This window comes from Glycine soja, chromosome 19, assembly GCF_004193775.1.
Source record: "Glycine soja cultivar W05 chromosome 19, ASM419377v2, whole genome shotgun sequence".
Classification (NCBI taxonomy): Eukaryota; Viridiplantae; Streptophyta; class Magnoliopsida; order Fabales; family Fabaceae; genus Glycine; species Glycine soja.
Window position 1 is genome coordinate 1,638,644 of NC_041020.1, and position 21,075 is coordinate 1,659,718.

General features: G+C 30.8%; 2 protein-coding genes across 2 annotated transcripts; one reads left to right on the forward strand and one right to left on the reverse strand.

Moving 5' to 3' along the window:
• The first annotated feature begins 618 nt into the window (after window positions 1-618).
• On the forward strand, window positions 619-4,586 carry LOC114400613. Its single transcript, XM_028363143.1, has 5 exons — window positions 619-1,078; window positions 2,284-2,554; window positions 3,512-3,610; window positions 3,781-3,995; window positions 4,236-4,586. Exons 1-5 carry the CDS (start codon window positions 675-677, stop codon window positions 4,309-4,311), a joined length of 1,065 nt encoding a protein of 354 aa, XP_028218944.1. The 5' UTR covers window positions 619-674; the 3' UTR covers window positions 4,312-4,586.
• A 2,810-nt stretch (window positions 4,587-7,396) lies between these two features.
• On the reverse strand, window positions 7,397-8,846 carry LOC114398434 (probable galacturonosyltransferase-like 10). The gene has a single exon (XM_028360629.1). The coding sequence runs from the start codon at window positions 8,725-8,727 to the stop codon at window positions 7,582-7,584; it is 1,146 nt and encodes a 381-aa protein (XP_028216430.1). The 5' UTR covers window positions 8,728-8,846; the 3' UTR covers window positions 7,397-7,581.
• Window positions 8,847-21,075: the final 12,229 nt, after the last annotated feature.

Consider the following 21,075-nt stretch of genomic DNA (forward strand, 5'->3'; position numbering starts at 1 on the left):
AAAAAAAAAAAACTAAACAATGAGAAGGACTAGCTGAATTGGTTAAATTTAGTATTTGAATTGTTATAAATTTTGTAACCCTTGGTATCTTTCTTTGATTCGATAAAAAAAATAAAAATAAGATGAGATTTATAATTAAATATGCAATCTAAATTGTTAAGTTTAATTTAATAATTGTAACTAAATGTTAATATGTTTTTAAAAAATAATTTTGATACACTTCAACTATTTTTTTATTGAAGTACCAATAAAAAAATATTTTTATTTAAGAGAGAAGAATAATGAAAATTAAAAAATATATAAATCATATATTTTTTTAAAAAAATATCATATACCCATTTTAAGTGGTATTTCAAATAACTTTTAAGTTTTACAATTTAAATATGACTATTCATAAAGATTTACTAATTTCATTTCTAAAAAAAAACAGTATATTTTTATCAAACTTTTTTATAAAAAAAAAACATATGTTTATGAAACCTTAAAATAAGGATTTATTAATTTGTCCGAAAACAGCCGTGAAAATATTAGTTAGTGGTTGGAAAGACGCGCAAAGCATCCATCCGGTTCAGTGTTATTAGAGCCGTTGAACCGAACCGGATAGAAAAAATAATAAGTTGGGTTCACCGTTCGTCACCCTCACCCTCACCCGCAGCAGCACCATTCCAATTTCCATGGCACTCTCCTTTCGCCCCGTCATCCACCCCCGCGTCACCGACCGGTCACTCTTTCAGTTCCTCCCACCCAAGCCTCCCCCTCTTCCAACTTCGCCACCTCCCTCCGTTCTCCTCCCCCTCTCGCGTCGCCGCGGCGGCTTCCTTCCCTCCTGCCTCTCCGACGACGCCGTCTCCACCCGCAACTTCGACCGCGGCTTCACCGTGATCGCCGCCATGCTCCGCCGCATCGAGCCCCTCGACAACTCCGCCATCTCCAAAGGCGTGTCCCCCGCCGCCAGAGACTCCATGAAGCAGACCATCTCCACCATGCTCGGATTGCTACCCTCCGATCACTTCGCCGTCACCATCACCGTCTCCAAACACCCCCTCCACCGCCTCCTCTTCTCCTCCATCGTCACCGGGTACAAACTACATATAACACTCCTCCCAAATTTTTTGATTGTTGAAGATTTCATTTTGTGGTTGAATTAGTAGTGTTTTGATTGGTATTTGGTACCAGAGACCAATTCTGTTGAATGAAGAATACTTGGGCTCTATTTGAATAAGCTTCTCCTCATAACTAATTATACAAAAACAAGATAAAAAGAAGATATAAGGTTGATCTCGTGGTGAAGGGAGAGAGTTCGCTTGTTCAAATCCCCCGCTAACAATAACTAAATATAACATTTGCCGATAAAAAAATTATATTTAAAAAGAAGATAAAATGAATTGAGCTTCTATCATAACTTCATAAGCTAAGTTCAGATTCCAAATTAGTTAGATTAGAGAGTTTCTGGAAAAGTTTATTGCATTAACTGATTTTAGGTTACAAGAGAGGAGTTCAACTCATATTTTACCTTCTTATTTTCAAGTGCTTGCTTGTAGAGAAGTTTACTGACTTGTGCAGAAGCACTTGAAGCAGAAGAAATTTTATAGACAAGTTTACAGTTTTCTCCGGAAGCACTTGAAGGGGAGGAGATTAAGAAGGTAAAATTAGTTAGGCTCTGTTTGGAATATAAACTTCTCTATAAGCACTAACAGGAGAACAAAATACAGTAAGAAGGTAAAATGATTGAGCTTCTTGCATTAGGTATAATAATCAACTTATCTACTTAGCTTTACTAGAGCTTTTTTTCATTTAACTTCTCTAAAAGCTAAGGTTCATGTATTGAGTTTAGCTTATGAAGAAGCTCAATGCAATTTGCCTTCCTATTTTTCTTATCCTATAAGGGCTCTTGCAGAAGTCTACCCAAATAGGACCTTAATTTTTTTTTTCTAAAAGTTAAAATCAAGTTACACACTTTAACTTTTGGAGAAGTTAGATAAGAGAATTGTTACATAAGTTAAAGTGTATAAATTAATTTTGACTCATGGGAAAAGCTCGATCCATTTCATTTTTTTTTTTAATTTTCTTCTCCTGTAAGTGCTAAGGAAGAAGTTAATCCAAACATGGTCTAAAGTAGTGACACAATCAAAATTTGATGGATAAATTTGGTGAACAATTTTTTAAGGGAATAATATGGTGATGTATGTGATTTTGGAGGGGCAATTACCAAATAGTTTCTGTGCCAGATTGAAGGTTTTTCTTTTGTTTGAACTTTTGGGGTTGCTTTCTTTTCTTTGTTAGGTACACTCTATGGAATGCGGAGTACAGGATGTCTCTGACAAGGAATTTGGATATATCAGGTTCCAGGGATGAGGGGTCAGATTGTGAAACGCGTTCAGAGGTTTTGGAGGTTAAGGATGGAGCAAAAACAGTAGGTGATGAGAAAATTGAGGTTGTTAATGATTTGGAAAGTTGCAGCTGCAGTGGTAACCTGAAAGAATTTGGAGATTTGCCTCCTCAGGCTCTGAGTTACATTCAGCAGTTGCAGTCTGAGTTGACAAGTGTGACAGAGGTAACCCTTCTTTTTCTTTCTGTTTAGTTCAATTTTTTCATTACAATGATTGTGGAATAGCTGCATTTATAAGGGTGTTATGCAAGGAGGTTCCTTAGTTTGGATTTTGAGTTTTTGTATTGGGTATTTGTCGAAAAAAGAAAAGGGACCTTGGCTTAATGGGTGTGTTATTCTTAGCGCTTGTAAAATGGTTGCTTCTTATGTCTGTGCTTGGGTAAGTTAGATTGTGTTGGTGTATTGGAATTTGGAACAAGGATCTCATCTTAACGGGTGAATTGTTATTGGAGCATGTAAAATGTTTGCTTCTTGTGTGCTTGCCAAGTATAGTTGGCTCAGTATGGTCTATGCTGATAGTCATGTGTTTTTAACTTCTACTGAAACAAAACTGTGATTTTATCTCCCTAGGGTAGATTTTTGATGGAGGATTTTAGAGGGGAAGGGAGACATAATTTTTCATTTTTAAGTTGAAAAGAATCAAAAGATTATAAAAAAAAAAAAAAAGAATAGTGGATGATAATTTATCATTTTTGAAAATTTCTCAAATAAAAGGCTTGTTTACTTAAAATGAAGAAAAAGTTACTCCTTCCTTCACTTACCCTCCAAACTCCTCCATCCAAACATGCCCTTAAAGTATAATTAGTGAAATTTGCTTCGACTACCTTGAAAGTTATTAAAGGAAACGACACAAAGGAAATTTCTTTCAGCAAGAATGAAATGTAAAGCCCCTTTCAGCTTCTTAATGCTTAATGCAGTGTAATTAACGTGCCTTACAATGGCATAATCTAATTAACAGGGAAAGCACTAGTGCATCACTCCCGTTGTGTAGTCTAAAGATTTACTTTACTTTCACCCTCTGGGGTCTGTTCCCTAAAAGAAGTGGTTTTATTACTCATTTGTGATCATTTAAAAGGCAAGCTCAAAGAATGAAAGCTCCAAACTTTTGCCTTTTGTTTTCAGGAACTGAATGCCCAGAAGCAGGAAATGATGCAATTAGAATATGACAAGGGAAAATGGAACAATTTGTTGGAATATCTTCGGTCTCTGGATCCTAATATGGTAATGGCTCGCCGCTGCTATTTAATTTGTATTCCCTTGCAATTGAAAGTGGTGCTTTTAAGTTAGATTGCAAAAAGTCCTTCTGTCCTCTCCCTTGCTCATTTCCATTAATGTAGATACCGTTTCTTGTTTTAATTTATGAATCTTTTCATGTGCAAATTGTTTGACAGGTGACTGAACTGTCCCGGCCTTCATCATTAGAAGTGGAGGATATAATTCACCAACTTGTTCAGAACATATTGAGAAGATTCTTTGTGGATGATGGTAGCTCTAGTTTTATGGAACAATCAGTGGAAGGAAATGTAGACAATCGCGCGGGCAGTGGTGATGAGCTTAGTAATACGATAGCCACTTCTCGTGATTACCTAGCAAAGTTGCTTTTCTGGTTAGTACATGTCATTCTATTTCTAATTGCCCTTCTAAAATGTTTGGTTAGAACCGAGTGATTCATGTCCTAAAATTAATTATAGACATCTATATTTTTTAAACCAGACCAATTATTGAATTAGTGAAGACATTGGTTTACGGTTTGTTGGTTCAACTGTAATTGAATTGAAATTTTCTTATTGGTTCACAAGTCCTTTATTGTGTCTAATCGCATCGAGGTTTTCTTTTCTGTTGGCAGGTGTATGTTATTGGGTCATCACTTGAGAGGGTTGGAAAATAGATTGCATCTGAGCTGTGTTGTTGGACTATTGTAGAGAAGGTGATAGGCATGTATATTCTTTTCTTCCTCTTTTTTCTTTTCACCCCTTCTCCCTTCTCCCTTCTCATATAAATTTTTCTGTTCAATGAAAAACTGAGTGTGAAATAATCACATGCTCTCCTTGCTTCTGGCACTCTTTCACTTGATTCATCATACCAAGCATTGAAGCATACCTCTGTCATATAATATTTATGCTTTCATGAATAATGAAGATAATCTTACATTAGAAACAAGATTGGATGTGAATAGAGCACCATACTCATTCTACACAATGTTATATGTGTTCCTGCGTGGGTGTACCATGTTACATGCGTATTCAACAACAACGGCGTAATGATTATGATTACTTGTTTGGTTCATGTCAATTGATATAATTCTTTCGAGTTTTATTTCTCAGATTTCTCACCAAGCACATTATTTTAGTTCGATCTTTAGTTGTTTATATAAAAAATTATCTATGAAAAAATGTTAACTTTTTAAAGGGATGAATTTTAGTAATTTAAAGAATTAGTCTTTGATTGGTGACGTGAAAATACCTTAGTTTCACACAAATAAACAAAAATTGTAACTTTATTCATGATTAAATTTACATTATTTGTTAGTTGTTTCAGCTGTTTGCTCGGAGTAAAGATTAGGAACATATTTTCACTCTTCCATTAGCACCTATATTTATCACTATTTTTTATTTCTTATTACATCATATTATTTATTATTTATTATACTTATATTTTTTTCTTTTTATTATTATGTGTCAGATGTAATAGTTTCTTAGTGCATATCAATTGCTAAAACAAATATTATTTAAAAAAAATATAAAGTTTGAGTTTTGCAAATACATCTTTAATGATGGTTTTATGAAATTCCATTTCTAATTATTAACTAACAAATATTAAGTTGAATTGGTAAGAATCAAACTCATTCTATAAGATCGTGAGTATAATCTCATTATCAATATGAGAACTTTGTATGTAGACCCTTTATAAATACTTTCGTAAGCTCTTTTTAACCTTAATATTCTTTTAAGACTTAATTAATTCACCTAAACTTTTATTTTATAAAAATTATATTTCTCAATTTGTCTTTTTAATTAATACTCTTAGAACATTGCTTAAGAATTAATAATAAATATAATTTTTTATTAAAAATTGTGTTGGAATGAATTAGAAGTTACAGTAGACATATATTAAAAATATTTGTTTAATGAATTTTATTTTAGTTATAATTTCTTGATCACTGCCCTTGGAGATCATTATCTCTTTTTTTCTTGTAAAGCAAAGCACCGTCTCTATTTAGATCCTCACCGTTTGGAGCACATTTTTTTTTTTAGGACCTGGTTGTTAAGCACTGTCGCTTGACACAATTAATGGGGCCTAACAAATAACTTTTAATAATAATAATAATAATTAAATATGAAGTACTTTTTTACTTACTATATTTTTAATGGTGTCTTGAATGTAAAACGTCTAAACCTAATACCTAATCCGAATACATCAAATTTATATATTTTCAAAACAATCCGTCCCAAACCGACGTGTATATATATATATATAGGGAGGTATTCACAATTTTCTCTAACAGAATTATAACAAATTCATTCTAAAATCTCCCTAAACTATTATTCATATTTATCTATTATTGTTAAAAGACAAATAAAGGATAATGGACCTAAGAGTGCACAACTATATTTTGCCCATAATAATATTCGTAACATTAATTGACACAACTCATAACCATCCCTATCTTCAAAATCGATTTCCCTATCTTGCTGTCCCAAGCTCATATGATTTCCTGCAAATTTGTCACTCTATTTTTAAGCTGTCCATCACCGAATGCCGGTTCAATAGTGCTGTTTTATTCCAATTTAACCCGTAATTTTGAGTTTGAATTTTAGATATGTGCAACTACCAAAGAAGAGTTTGTCATTGTCATTCTCAGCTTAAACAAGATTACTTATCATAGAAAATACATGTGATCTATAAGCCCTCTTGACTGAATTTTTTGTTTTGTTTTGTTTTCTTCTGTTTACTTTTAACAATGTATTGATGTGTTTCCAAACCAATGCGTGTTAAAAAATCTTGAAATTTAATGACATTAGAGATAAACATTACAGGTCATAGACTATTTTATTTTCATTTTCTGTATAGTTTCTACACTGATTACATTTTGGAATTTATTCAATTGCTGATTGAAAATCACCTATATTATACTTCGGTTTCCTAACTTCACAGGTGCACGCAGAAGTTTGATATTTTCCAAATGTAGCACGTGATGTGTATTTTCTTTAGTTAATATTGTCCTTTTGCCCTTTGTTTTAACGAACCAAACATATATGCCAGGCAGACACTGTTCCAACATTTTATGTTATCACATGCTGTACTTGATTGTAGGATCATAATGTTGCATAATCATAATTGATCTTCCAGCACTTTTCTCTTCATTTTGGCTTTCCCTCTTCTCTTCTGTCTATGACTTACAGCTAAGTACTACTAGCATCTTTTCTTCACGAGAAAAAGGGGAATTGATCCACAGTATATTCAATATTCTTCTATAACAGTGAAGCAATAAATTAGACCTCATTCTGTTAAATAGTTTTAGAATTTAAGTGGAATATATGTACTAAGAAAAAGAATTCAATCAAAATATGTTGAGTAACATCTAATCAGATGTCCATTTTAAGTTTATTGACTTTTATAATATTATTTAGATAAATGTTAACCAGTGTGTTAAGGGAAAAACATAAATTCAATTCCTTAAGTATTGTGTGTTTTTCTCTAATCAAAATTGATATTTCATCATGATAATCTACATAATCCTTTAATTCAAGTTTTTATTACATCATTTATATAATAAGTATATGCAGTAACAAATAAAAGTACTAGTCATATTGGCTAGTTCCTTATTTAGGAATTGAATCAAATAGAACCCCTTTAACTCAATGTTAGAGTAACGCCATGGTAAGGGCTTAAGTCATCGGTTTATCAAGGTAAAATTATGATTGGAGAATGACACAAGCAACAACTCAGGAACATCTGTCTTATGGGTTATTTCTGACTGGTTTTGAGTGTAAATATCTTTAAACATGAAAATTAAACTCATACTTTATCCAATAATTGTGCATCAGCATGTTCCGCATGATATTCTCTGTTACTATACTATTAAGATGTATCAACAAACATTACAAAATCTTTTGATTGTTCTGTCTATACCAAAAAAAATAAAATATTCAGAACAAATGAATCAAAATCAACCAATATAAAACTATGTCCTAAAATGATGAATGTGTTGAGCCAATAGCAATTCTCTGATGGTGGTGGTGTTGATGATGTGTATGGTGATGGGGTATATAGAGATCATAAGGTGCCCAAAGAAAGTCCACTGAGCAAGGCATCTTGGCATCAAGCCTAGTCCATGGTTTCCCTTTACCACTCCAATGTAACAAACTAACTGGACCAGGATGCAAAGTCCTACAACTATTTCTCACATTATCTCCTCCAAGACCATGTTGGTTCCATCTATGTTCAATGGCTTCAACATCACCGCCAAAAGCCAACAAAAAGGGAGGGAGTGAACCTAACTTATAGATCCTTCTCTCCTTTTGAATCTCCATCCACTTCTCAATCTTCCTTGTGTAGCCACCCTCTCTCCACCTCACCAAGTCCATCACCATCACCCCAGTGTTGAAATAACAAGGTCTTTTCCCTTGAAAGACCTCAGAAAACTCATCACTTGACCAAAACTCATAGGAGAAGTATCTGGTGAAGTTTGTATGACAATATTCAGGAGCACCAATGACCCTTGACCCTGTCAAAGAAACCTTCCAAAGCTCTTGGACATCATCAACTACTACAACATCAGAGTCCAAGTATATGACCCTTTCAATGCATTGATCAAGCAAATCAGCAAGGTAACTTCTTGCATAGTTAAGAGGGTTGTCAAGTGCCTCCCTAATTGAAGGAGATATGAGATTGCCAACAAGACTTTCCCTGAACACATAAACTTTGAATCCCAATGAAGGGAAGGAAGTGTGAACAATCCTTTCAAACACATCCTTGCTCTCCAATCTTGCATCTGATGCAATGAAATGAAAGAACAGGTTCTGAGGGCAGGAAGTGTGTTTCACAACAGAATGCACTGCAGCAATGGACCCTCTTAAGTAGTGCCAATCAATGGTCATGGCAACATGAACAAGTGAAGGATCACATACTAATTGAACATTGGTTGTGTCAATTAGAGTGCACTTTTGCTGGTTTCTGTATTCTGGGGCCTCTCTGAATTGCACAAAAGGATCAACTTCTTCAACCTCAGTTTCATAACCATTTGTTGTGGCAAACGATCGAATTCCATTGGCTGGAAATAGAAGCAAGCAAGCTGAGAACACAAACACAAAGAGAATTGATCTAGAGATAAACATCACTATTAATTCACAACCCTTTTCAATTCAGACCAAAACAAAGGTTTAATTGAGACAACAAAATGAATCAAGAAAAGAGAGAGAGAGAGAGAGAGAGAATTGGATTCGACAAAGCAAGAGAAAAGGCTAAAGTGCATATAAATGGAACATAGTAATTGAGTCAACGCGTTCGATATATTTTTATTTATTTATTTGGTGAATAAATTTAACGCGTTTGGTATGATGTCAAGCGACCAAGTTAATGTGGTTCTTCTAGGAATTTTCTCATGTGTTTCTACAGCATATACCTATGTATGTGTGTTTGTGTTTTTTTTCTTCTTGAAATGATATATTTTTTATGAAAGATAATTTTATTTGAGCAGAATAAGATTATTATTCCTATAACTTTTTTTTCTCTGAATATTTAATATATTTACATGTTCAGAACTTGAATCCTAGATGTTTAATTAAGATAAAATATCTCACTTCAGCTGATTCCTCATCCGTTTCATGATTTATGTGTGTATATTTTGAATTATTCATTGATTGAAAAGGTAAAGAAAAATATCCATTTAACCTCAGATTGGTTCGGTTTATAGTACATTGAAGACAGAGGTATATAGTGACCACGTGCTTTGAATTTACATTACATGCTTTTTTAAATTGAATTCGTATCTAATTAAATAATAGTCTTGGCTTGGCGAACTCTACAAGGAACGTGTCTAACTTCAACATTATTATAAGAGAAAATTTGATTCGCCATCTCAGTTACTTTTCTATTTTCTTCTATTATGTATATTAAAGTTTAGTTTTTTTTTTCAATTTTATATTTTGTTATATAATAATTGAAATTCAGATCAAATTTAACAACTGAACATGTATTTTTTTTTAAAAGTACTTTTTTATAAAGTAACTAAAACAAAAGTAAAAGTAACTATTAGCTGTTTCCGTTGACACACGTATATTATTCACTTCATAGATCCAAACACGAAAAAATCATTGAAATAAATTTTTATCTTTCAATAAATTTTTTTTTTTTCATACATAAGGTTAAGAATTGACCCTGAACAATATGTCTCACAAACACAACAATTAATCTACTCACATGTAAATCTCCTGATCCGTGTTGGAAGGTTACTGAATCAAAACCTGCCAATGCTTGATATAAGGATACTAGTTAAATAGCATTAAATATATTTTATGAAATGTTTCTAATTACTTTTTTAAAAAAAATTTAATGTTTTTAATTTATAATCAATTTTGATATAATTAATATCTTTCAATTTTTTTGTTCCATTAACTAATCCTCTAATGCCTACTTAGCATGTGCCACATTCTTTTAAGTTTACTCCAGTAGAAATAAAAATATTTGTAAAAAGTGATAGTAATTCCTTACAAACAAGTTGATCAGTACTTGAGTTGTCAATAAATATGGATAATATTGATAAATTCACAGAAATTAATTAAGTACTCTCTAACAATTTTTAGAATAATTTGATCATTATTTTTACTACATTTATAAGGATTCGGAGTTATAATATATTCAGAATAAGAATCTCAACAACTGACTAAAAAAATAGTTATTATCATTTCGAGTAACTAATGAAATGATATAAGTATTTTCCATTAAAAAAAATGATTTCGAGTAGCTGCTACTGTGAAATTGGTAGACACACTGCTCTTATTTATTTACCATAAACATAAATAGTTAATTAGTTGCAGAAATTAATAAACTCCAGCAATGATAGTTTGGAGGGTCATCATAAACAATATAAAAGTATATAAATGTAAAGTCTTCTATTTTTGAAAAATCGAAGACAGCCAAAACCTTGCCTTAGCTTACAGCTATACTTGCCTGTGCGTATATTTTTTTACTTAATATTTCATGCATAACACTATTCATGTCTTCAATTTTTAATTAAGTATTATAATAATATATATTCCAATACAACGAACGTGTTTTATTATTTTTATATTACACTTCTAGAATTCAAGTAAAATTCTATGGCACAAAAAAGCGTCTAAATTAAGTCAAAGTATTACAGTCAACCATGTACAAACCTTATTGTATGCAGGTTCGTGACTATATCTTATGTAGATTTCGGTGTGCTGCATGCATATTTTATATAATAAAAAAAAGTTTTTTGCATCCTTAAAGTATGAACTTCAGCAAAGAGGGTGAAAATACAGGTTTATTCTTAAACTAATATGTTTGACAAAATTGTAGTTGGAACGTGGAATTTCCGTCTCAAACTATGGTAGTAGAAGATAGGAAAACAAAAGGCTAATTTTTATGTTAGGTCTCAAACCATAAATTGTAAATTACAATTCGAGCACACGTTAAATGTTTTAATTTTTTTATACATGGTATCTGTTATTAACAGAGATAGAATAGACTAATTTGTGTTAGATCGGTCTAGTGATGAAGGATTTTAGTAGTTTATGCAATGTTTTAAATTTAAATCTTATCATTGTCATTGTAAAACACAAATTTGTGTTCAACCTGACATTATAAAATTTGGTATCACTAAAATTATGACTCTTGGATGCAAAATACGTATAAGAATTATTAAAGTGTAAGGTAATATGTGAGACTCATGTTAATAAATTCTTAAAGAGTTATATTACTAGAGTGAAATATTGTTAAAAAAAGTTGTTAACAATAACAATAGCAATCGAAATTGTAAAGAGAACCAGAGAAGTCACAAGCACATACACAAATACAAAAGATTAATAATAGGATTACATTATAATATATGACATTAGGTGTACTATAGGCTTCACCTGCATCTCCAACCCGCTTTATAACCTAACAACTGGTGATCTTTATGTTTAACTTTAATGTTTGTCCGACCCATAAAATATGAATCATGTACAATAAAAATGTTAATAATTTTTTATAGTGTTCACTGTTGAAAATGCTCTTAAAAGTGAACAATTTTTTTAGAGTAAAAGTGAACATATTTATCATATATAATTATGTTACCAAAATATAACTTTTTTACAAATTAAAGTTTTACTCATAATTCTTTAAGACAATTGTGGGAAGGGTTTTGTCATGCTTTTCTCCCTTGCAAATCCAATACATATAAGGTCTCTTTCGATATAAAGTAGAAGTGTTTTTGAGAGTTTTTTTAATAAAATAATTTATATTTATAATAGAGAAACTTTCAAAAGCATGTATGAATTGTATCCAGACAAATTCCTAATGGGTTCTAGAGTGCACAAGGTTGTAATGTCAAGCACGGTACACAAGTTTTCTTAAGACCATTGGACATAACACTTAATTATTTAACGGTGCAGATCTCCAATGTATAACAAGTCAGGAAAGTACTGAATAAAAAAATACCCGTACAACAAACTCTTATTTTAATATTGCTGGGCAACGTGAGTGTGATAAAACCTTCAAACGCTGAATGATGTTTTCAATTTTGATTTTTTTTCTAAAGGTTTTTCATTTACATTTATTTTGGTTTAAAAAAATAAGGGCTAAATGCCTAAACCTTCTTGCATTCGAACCCCGGAATTAAGATAATAATATACCACCACGCCATCGTCAACTTCATATTTTTGTACAGTATTTATAACAATATATACATTATATTAAACATGCTTAATTGCACTTAAACATAATTTATAAATTATTTAGTAATCTTTTAAAAATATTAACAAATTTCTGGTAAAATAATTTTAAATCAACTTAATCAATTTCAAAATTTTTAACATATACATTGTTTTAATTCAATTTATATTATTAAAAATAAATATTACAATTTAATTAATCCTTAATTAAAATGCATTTGAGAATATTAGTTGTTATTCTTATACTATTCCTATAAAGACAAAGTTTAATCAATACCCAGTATTCTTTGTCTATATCAAGTCATTGATGGTCCTAAACAAATTAGACGAGATTTATTAGTTGTGTTTGCACAATGACTAAATTTATGATTGTCTTAAAGATAAACTTACAAACAACACTTAATCTTTCCTCTCAATATTTTTAAGGTATTTTGAGAACTTTTTCTAACTTTACAAGAATACACAATGGTTTTTACAAAAAAAAAGCTTTTGTGCAAGAGTTGGATATTTGTCTTCAAAGCTTCTAGCATATATATAGGCCTCATCTTTAAGTGTTTGTTGTCTCACAATAGGTAAAATTCTTCACTTGTTCTTCGTCTGATGAATGTGATCGTTGGAGTATTTATTGTTTGCATTAAATGTACGTTCTTTTTTTATGAAGAGAGTCCACTCCTTGTCACTGATGTGTTGAATACTACAACAGAAAATGACTTTCTTTTTGTCAAAGTATGTATGTGCAATGAAACTCTTCTTTTGATGACAATTGAGGAATTTCAAATCTTGACTTCATTTATTCTTCATAGGATTCAATAAATCCTAGGAGAATGTTTATGCAAAACATATATATGAGACAGAAAATTAAATGAAGTTTTAAATGTCATATATAATATCGGACCAAATCATGCTTTTATATGTCTATCGTTCTAATAGTGCATAAAACTCAACTCTTAACCTTTGTATTTATTTACATCTAATCAAAATTATTCAGGGTTCTGATTCATCTTAAGACACAAATGTCTTTTGACTTATCAATTCCAATTTCTATGCATATGAATATAATATCGTTTTATAAAATAATCATAAAAATTGTTTATTTAACTATGTAAAGCATGATGAACATCTAACTTATTTATGAGAAGTAATCATGATAAAAAAAAACATCAACACTAACTCCTAATTAGTAGTATGTTATCGGTAATTGTATAGGTGAAGATACTCTAGCTTAGGTCGAAGTCAAATTACTTTGATCAAGGTCAAGTTGAGAATACTTTGATTGAGGCTAAAATCGAGGTAAAGATATGTAATGACCCGCCTACATTACATGACTATCAAAAGTCAGATTTGATTTTGTTTCATTTTAAAGAAAACTTTTCATTTGTTTATTTATGAAAATACCAGATAACTTTTTCTTGATTTCAAGACAAACAAGTAAAGCTTAACAAATTTTTTTTTGCATCATTCAATCTCATTTAATCATTTAGAAGAAAATACAAATAATAATTCAAGCATGCTCAACATAAGTACTCATAAGTAATCACACAGAGCACACACCAAAATATGGTAGGCACATAACACACTAGTCGAAAGGTTTGACTTGCTTTGATACCACTAAATGTGACACCCTTTACCCCAACATGCATATAAATGGGAAAAATATATAAAATGTGGAGTTTAATTAAATCAATTTTATTTAGTAAAATCGTAAGTAAATCAACGTGAGTAAAAAGTCCACATTTGCTTCGATGTTACCAAATGAAACTTCTCAAAAACATTTCCAGCTCAAAACAAGGTCATTTAAGTTTACAAAAGAACTCAAGTTAAGTAGCAAAATAAAATAAAATAAAATAACATATTCGAAACATCATGCAATTAAAACAGAAACTCATGCCCCAATGTCACATCTTATCAGAACATTGTGTCCCGCCGTCATCCAGCACGAGGTTCCTTAAAGCAATCCACCTAACTATCTGCTCCCACAGACACAAGATTCGAGATCATCATAGGATGCATAAACAACACACGGGAAGTGAATCATCAAATTCCTAAATGAATAGAGATAAACGGAAACATACAAGTATGATATAAATATAACAACAGTATAGGTATAACAAGGCTCAACTTTGCCACAATTCACATCATTTCAACACTCAACACGTAACATCACTTGTCCTAGAATTTAATCACATATCACATTCAAGACTTTCATGATTAATCACATGTTCAAGACAACACATCTCAAATATAATACCGCATCTCACACTTACACAACTTATTACACACCATCACATAACTAGTCACAATGATCATTGCACAGACATTATGCAACAGATACACTAGGTGATACCATGTCAGTGATTATGCAATGTGATATCATGTCAGTGAAAAATAACACTAGGGCACGTAGGAGTACATAATAAGACACGCCCTACAATGGGCATGTCAGATCATTCTCACTAAATGAAATCATAAGGTGACCAGTCAGAGTAACTCTGTTTTGCAAGAATGTTCCAATCATATGAGGTCAACATATGCTTGAAAGAGTACTCAAATTGAGTGTATTTACTCACAAGGTCTAGACTTTAAAGAATCTGTTAGGGCCTCACCTTCTTGATTTAGGTCCAACCTCTAAAACAACTTTTGCATATAAACACTGCTCATGAATTATACAATACTCACGAACTCACCTGTTTTCAAACAAGTTGAACATATTACGCTACAATTTAACACCTCAGGTTCTTAACTTGGAACCCTACACTTTCCTTTTAACATCTCAGGTTCCTAACTTGGAACCCTACACTCTCCTTTTAACACCTCGCGCATAAATACTTTTCTCAAGGTAAACACCAGTCGGGTTATTGTATAATTCATAATTCACAACACAAGTAATATCACATCAAATATTAACCAAACGCTTATTCACAACCATATCCCATGTCCATAATTTAACATCTCACAATGTACAATCCATCGTCACATGTTCATGTGTATCTCACAAATTAACACATGCTCAACTTGCCACTTATATTCAATCTCAATCACAATTTTATAATCCCAAAACGACATGTCATTATGCCTCAAAAATCATATGCACATCATACAATAGTAATATTTACATGGTACATAACAAATATATATTTATATATCATACAATAGCAATATTTCAATGTTTGACTATCTAGGGGGGTATACAACTCCAAATTGGGTGAAACCAATGACATTTTTTAGCTAACATCTAGGGAGACAACTTTATTACAGACCATAAAATCTAATTCAATCATTATAGTAGTCATTTTTAGGCTACAAGTTAACTCATGTTGTGAGGAAAATAGAATGGGCTTTAAAACAATTGATTTTCACTAAGCACAAGCGTGTTCTCATCAAGCACAACCGTACTTTATGAAAAATATTCATTTCGTGAAACAAAAGAGGCACAATTCAGACATCAAAACACACCCAAATTCAAAATGAATAGCACAAAAAATGTGATCACATCATGGGGAACAAAATCCCTCAATCAATTTTAAGAAAACATGCAAGAATCAAGAATTTTTAAATTTCTAGGTTTCTAACATTCAAAGTCAAACACTCAATTAAACCATCTAATTCGCATAAGGGCATCAATTGACTTGTCAAACATGAGCAATTCGTAGTTATCATTGTACAAGTAAAATTAAAAATCATAAAACACCCCAAAATTAACTTCAATTTGATCCTTTAAGGATTCTTGCACACGTTCACTTTAACCTCAATTGCGATAAACTCATCTCTTACCTCTAATCAGGCTCACGTGTGTAGTTCGACAATGATAATGGCGTCTCTAGCGGTTCTCTAAGATTCCTCAAGTTTTTCTTTTGGTTGCTCTGCTAGGGTTTCCAAGCGTTAGAAAGAAGGAGAAGGGATTGAAGTCTCAATTGTACTGTCTCTATGCGAGAGACATTTCTCTCTAGAAAAACATTATTTTACAAATCCCAATGGTGGGAATGTGCAAAAATGAGTTCCAAAGGTGGTATCCAAACTTCAGAAAAAAAAGAGGATTTTGAGAAAGGAAGAATGAATTTGGAAGGAAGAAAGAGAGTAAAAACATATCGTGAATGTAAAAATTGACCGAATATATTTCTATTTATAGCTAGGGTATTCTGAGTTTATTATTTATTCTATTTTTTTCTTTATTTTATTATTTTATTATTTTATAAAAAGAAACTCTAGTTTACTTTTTCATTGAATAAATAACCAATTAAAACATTCATTTATTTTCTAAATCATCATTTTACTCTATTTATTTTCTAATACTATGAAACCCTTATTTTAATCAACAAAAACCTTTTTCTCTCATTTATTTAATTTCTAAAAATTCTATTAATTTTTAAATAAAAATATTTTTATTTATTTTATAAAAAATAGGGTGTTACACTCTAAATCATCAACTTTGATGTATGTACAATATTTTTCTGTCAAACAAAGTATTTGTAAAATATTTAAAGTAATATTTCATGCTTAAATAAATGTTAAATGTGCACATAAAAAATAGTTTAATGATCATGCACTAACTGTGTAAAATACTTTTACATGATCGTTTAATCACAAATTATCGTTAGTATGACTTTTAAAATAATTATCATATAACTCAACAAACTTATCTTACATGATAATTCTGATTAGATGATAATGTAAAACTTTTTAAATTATCAGTGTATAACCTTTTTTCTCAAAAAATAAATGTTAAATATTATTTTCTAAGACAAAAAACTATGCACTAACAGTGTAAAATAATTTTACACCATCATCCAATCATAAACTATTGTTTATAAAATGTTTTGTTAACTTTAACAAAAATATCTTTAAAATCATATCAACAAATGATTTGTGATTAGATGTTACTATAAAAATATTTTACACTATTAGTACACATTTGTTAAACTTTTCTTTGTTTTTTTTTTACTAATAAATGTTAAACATATATAATGTAACAAAATAAATAAATAATTGAAATGCATTAAAATTTGCAACATAAGTCATAGCAAGTGTGATTAAACAAATCCTTAGGAGTATAGCAAGTGTGATTAAACAAATCCTTAGGAGTCAATGGGATATAACTCGGTTGGCTAAGTACGGGTGCGTGAGTTGTTGACCCGTTCTCACTATTTTCGATTTGCATGAATAAAAAAAGAATACGTATCCTCAAGAAAAAAAGTACTATTAAACATTTCCCATAATATGTATAAAAATTATCAATTGTTTTTTTTCAAGAAATTTTTGACGAATGGTGGTAATTTTATGCCAACGTATAATCAGAAGCATGGGTTGTTCAACTTTAATTTTCCTTTTTTTAATACCAAAATAACCTTTAAATGAAAACAAATGACAACCAGTGGATCAAACCCACGCTGCTTACGCAAAACTGAAATCAAAACTTTAACTACACAGTTTTTTATTGGATACTTTTTTCACTTGTTACACCTTGGAGATCTGCACCGTTAACTAAGTAAGTGTTATATCCAACGATCTTAAAAGAACTTGTGTATCGTGCATGACATTACAACCTTGTGCACGCTAGAACCCGTCACAAACTCAAATTAACTCTCATTTGAACTCTCACAGTGTAAAATAGGTTTGGTGCAAATCTCTTGTTACAGTTTTACGCGTTGGGGTCAATATCAAACTCCACCTATGGAAAAGAATTATAGACAAGACTAACAACCCTCCCTTCTCTAATCAAACAAAATATTGGTCCCACTGTAGATTTAGCTATCAACTTTGTTTGGCCATAAAAAGGCTGTTCCTATTTTCTACTTTAATATAAAACATCAAATGTTCACCCAAAAAAATCAGCAATTAAAATAGCCACGATGTCAATGGTCGTTAGCGATATAATATGCACTTACTAAATTAGTTTATACTTCAGTATTCCATAACTTAACTGATAAGAATTCGCATCAAGAAAAAGTAATGGCATGGTGGAAAGATGGACACCAATGGTCAATTGGAAGCAATAAATTGCGTATTTGTTTGGTTGCAATGGACAAAAAATACACCGTGAAAAATATGCTTAAATATCCGTAGATTGGAATAGTTATCAATGTGGTAATTTGTGACAAGTTTTTAGAATGTTTGATTATGTTTTTTAAATGAAAAATAGGATATTCATTGTTAGTATAAGTTATACAATCATCTAATTACAACTTAAGATAAATTTATTAATTTTTATAATAAATTATAATAATTATGATTTTTAATTGGTTGATGGTGTAAATTATTTTACACTAATAATATATCATCATTAAACTGTTTAAATTTAAAAAGAAATTAGATATGCCTAAGAATAAGAGATGCATACTTCTCAAAAAAAAAAAAAAAAAAACAGATGCATACTTCTTTTGATATTTGAGCTCTATCTATAGCAAAGCAAAACTAGGAAGCTGTAAAGAATGGTAAATGAATTAAAGCTACAAAGAAGAGCTCAAAATGATTGGAAAAAAATGACACACTTGGTTGGTGGATAAATTGCTACACAAACCACCCGTTAGAGTTGAATGGGTTTATATATCCAAACTTATGATGGTTTTGTAAATAAATATATAAAACTACGTTTGTGGTAAAAGGATATGCTCAAGTATTTCAAGTATATTTTTTTTAAAAAAAATATTTGCTCTAATTGCACGCCTTAACACAATTAATTAGAATGTCGGTAACATTAACCTCAGATATGTCAAGAAGGTACAAGTAAATTTAAGCATAATTTCTATTTATGTTGATTATTTGCTGGTTACAGGAAATGATTAGGAGAGTATAGCTGAAGTGCTCCTAGGCTTTGAGATTAAAGATTTTGATTGATGACTTTTTTTTCTTTCTTTCTTGGAACGGAAGTGCAACAAGAACTCAATGGATTCTTCATATGCCAATCAGAGTATGCAAGAAATACTCAACTTTTCGCGTGTATCTAAGTATTAATTTGCAACTTAGGATGAATACCTTAGTTTTAAGAATCTGTTATCTGTGACAAATCCTTAGAATACTTGATTGTTTTTAAATATAAATTTAGGATGCTAGTTATGCCTAAACATAAGGGTTGTATTTGTTTCTTCTAATAAGGTTAAGCTCTATTAATAGAATGACCCAATAAAGCTTTTTATGCTTTTTTGCATGCACAACACGTTTCTTAATTTCTTTTTGCTCTTACAACACAACACATACATGTATGCTTACAAGAAGCAGTAAGTATAAATTCACCAGGAAATATTACTTGAAACAAGAACTGGGGAAAGAGAAAATTTCAAAGATTGCTTGATCATCTGTTAATCAAAGTTAATTCAATTTCTGAATTAATAAAATAGCTTCTGACCAATCACAAGATCAAGGTAATTAACATCAAATCTTGATCACAGAAATGAAAGAAGTGGCTAAATGTAAAAACATAAAATTACACAAAAACTTAATTAAGGCTCCTCATTATGCGAACGTACCAGGAAAGGTCATTATAAGAAGCCTTACCCTTAAATATGTAACTAGATTATTTCTAGATTTGAACCGATGATCAACTAGTCGTTAATGCACAACTTTCTGAATTATTCAATTAATATTAAAATAAATTCTAAAGATACTGATGGAACATAAATCCCTGCAAGAAAAGCTATGTTTAATATATAAGCAAGTAAGCATTACTGCACATAAATTATTAAATTAGTAGTATAAATACCAAAGAAAATATTAGGGATCAATGTTTCCAAAGTCAGTAACATTAGTTATTTTAGACACAATAAAAGATAATCACTCATCCAACTCTGATTATATCCTACCTGCATTGGCACAAAAACTTAATAATAACAACAAAAGCCTTGTCCCAAAAGCTTTGGCACAAAAACTTAATAAAAAAAACAAACAATATTGCAAGAAGAAAGCTGTACTAGTCGAATGCAACAAGCATCAGATATGGTTGTGTTGGTACAACATCCATTTTCAAAGCATCCTTGCTTCCACTTCACTACATCAGTAAAAAAATAACTAACATTCAGAATCAGCAAACCGATAGATGCAGCTAGACACCATTTTACCAATTCATATTCAGGATTCTTATTAAATAAAAGAATGAAGTCTAGAAACCGCTAGAAATTTCATGAGTCAAAGAACATATTTGTGGAATTTGAGTATAAAGCATATTGTACAACACTACAAGTCTACAACCAAATAAGAAAAAATCATTGGGAATCTCTTCAAAGTTAACTAGTTTTATTTTTCCACAATAACCTCCTGCATTAACATATGACAAAAAAAAATCATGGTAATGCAAATCAAACTTATCAACGATCTAATTTGTTTATCTGCTAGGCTTAAACCTCTGCCTATTCACTAAACTCAGATCATATTCTTCTTGAATGATGAAAACACTCTGCGAAAACACCTGTATGTCTGCATGTCTATTTTGCTATCACATTTTCTTACATTAAAATTATTGTTTTTATAATTTATCTTACATTGATGTATACATTAATTTTAATTTAATGTTTTCTGAATACATACTTATATATATTAGTACATTAAAATACCAAAGGGTTTAGTTCAAGTTGATTGAACAATAATAATGTTTGTATGTTCGCATTTTTATTATGCTAATTACATTTCTATTGTGTTAAGGTTGCAACAGTTTCTCTTGAATAAATATTTGGCTTTGTATAAGTTTTTTTTTAAGTTTTTATGTTATAGAAAATAGTAATTAATCTTTAATTGGATGCAAATATCACTTCTAAAATATTATTGCTTGATAGTGCTAAAAATTATTATTGTTGATATAAA

What these genes read in the sequence shown, in the direction of transcription:
- LOC114400613 (XM_028363143.1), top strand. Translation starts at nt 675, where the DNA reads ATGGCACTCTCCTTTCGCCCCGTCATCCACCCCCGCGTCACCGACCGG. An exon ending in TTCTCCTCCATCGTCACCGG is followed by an intron (nt 1,079 to 2,283) that starts GTACAAACTACA and finishes TTTCTTTGTTAG; the next exon opens with GTACACTCTATGGAATGCGG. An exon ending in GGTCTCTGGATCCTAATATG is followed by an intron (nt 3,611 to 3,780) that starts GTAATGGCTCGC and finishes ATTGTTTGACAG; the next exon opens with GTGACTGAACTGTCCCGGCC.
- LOC114398434 (XM_028360629.1), bottom strand. Translation starts at nt 8,727, where the DNA reads ATGTTTATCTCTAGATCAATTCTCTTTGTGTTTGTGTTCTCAGCTTGC.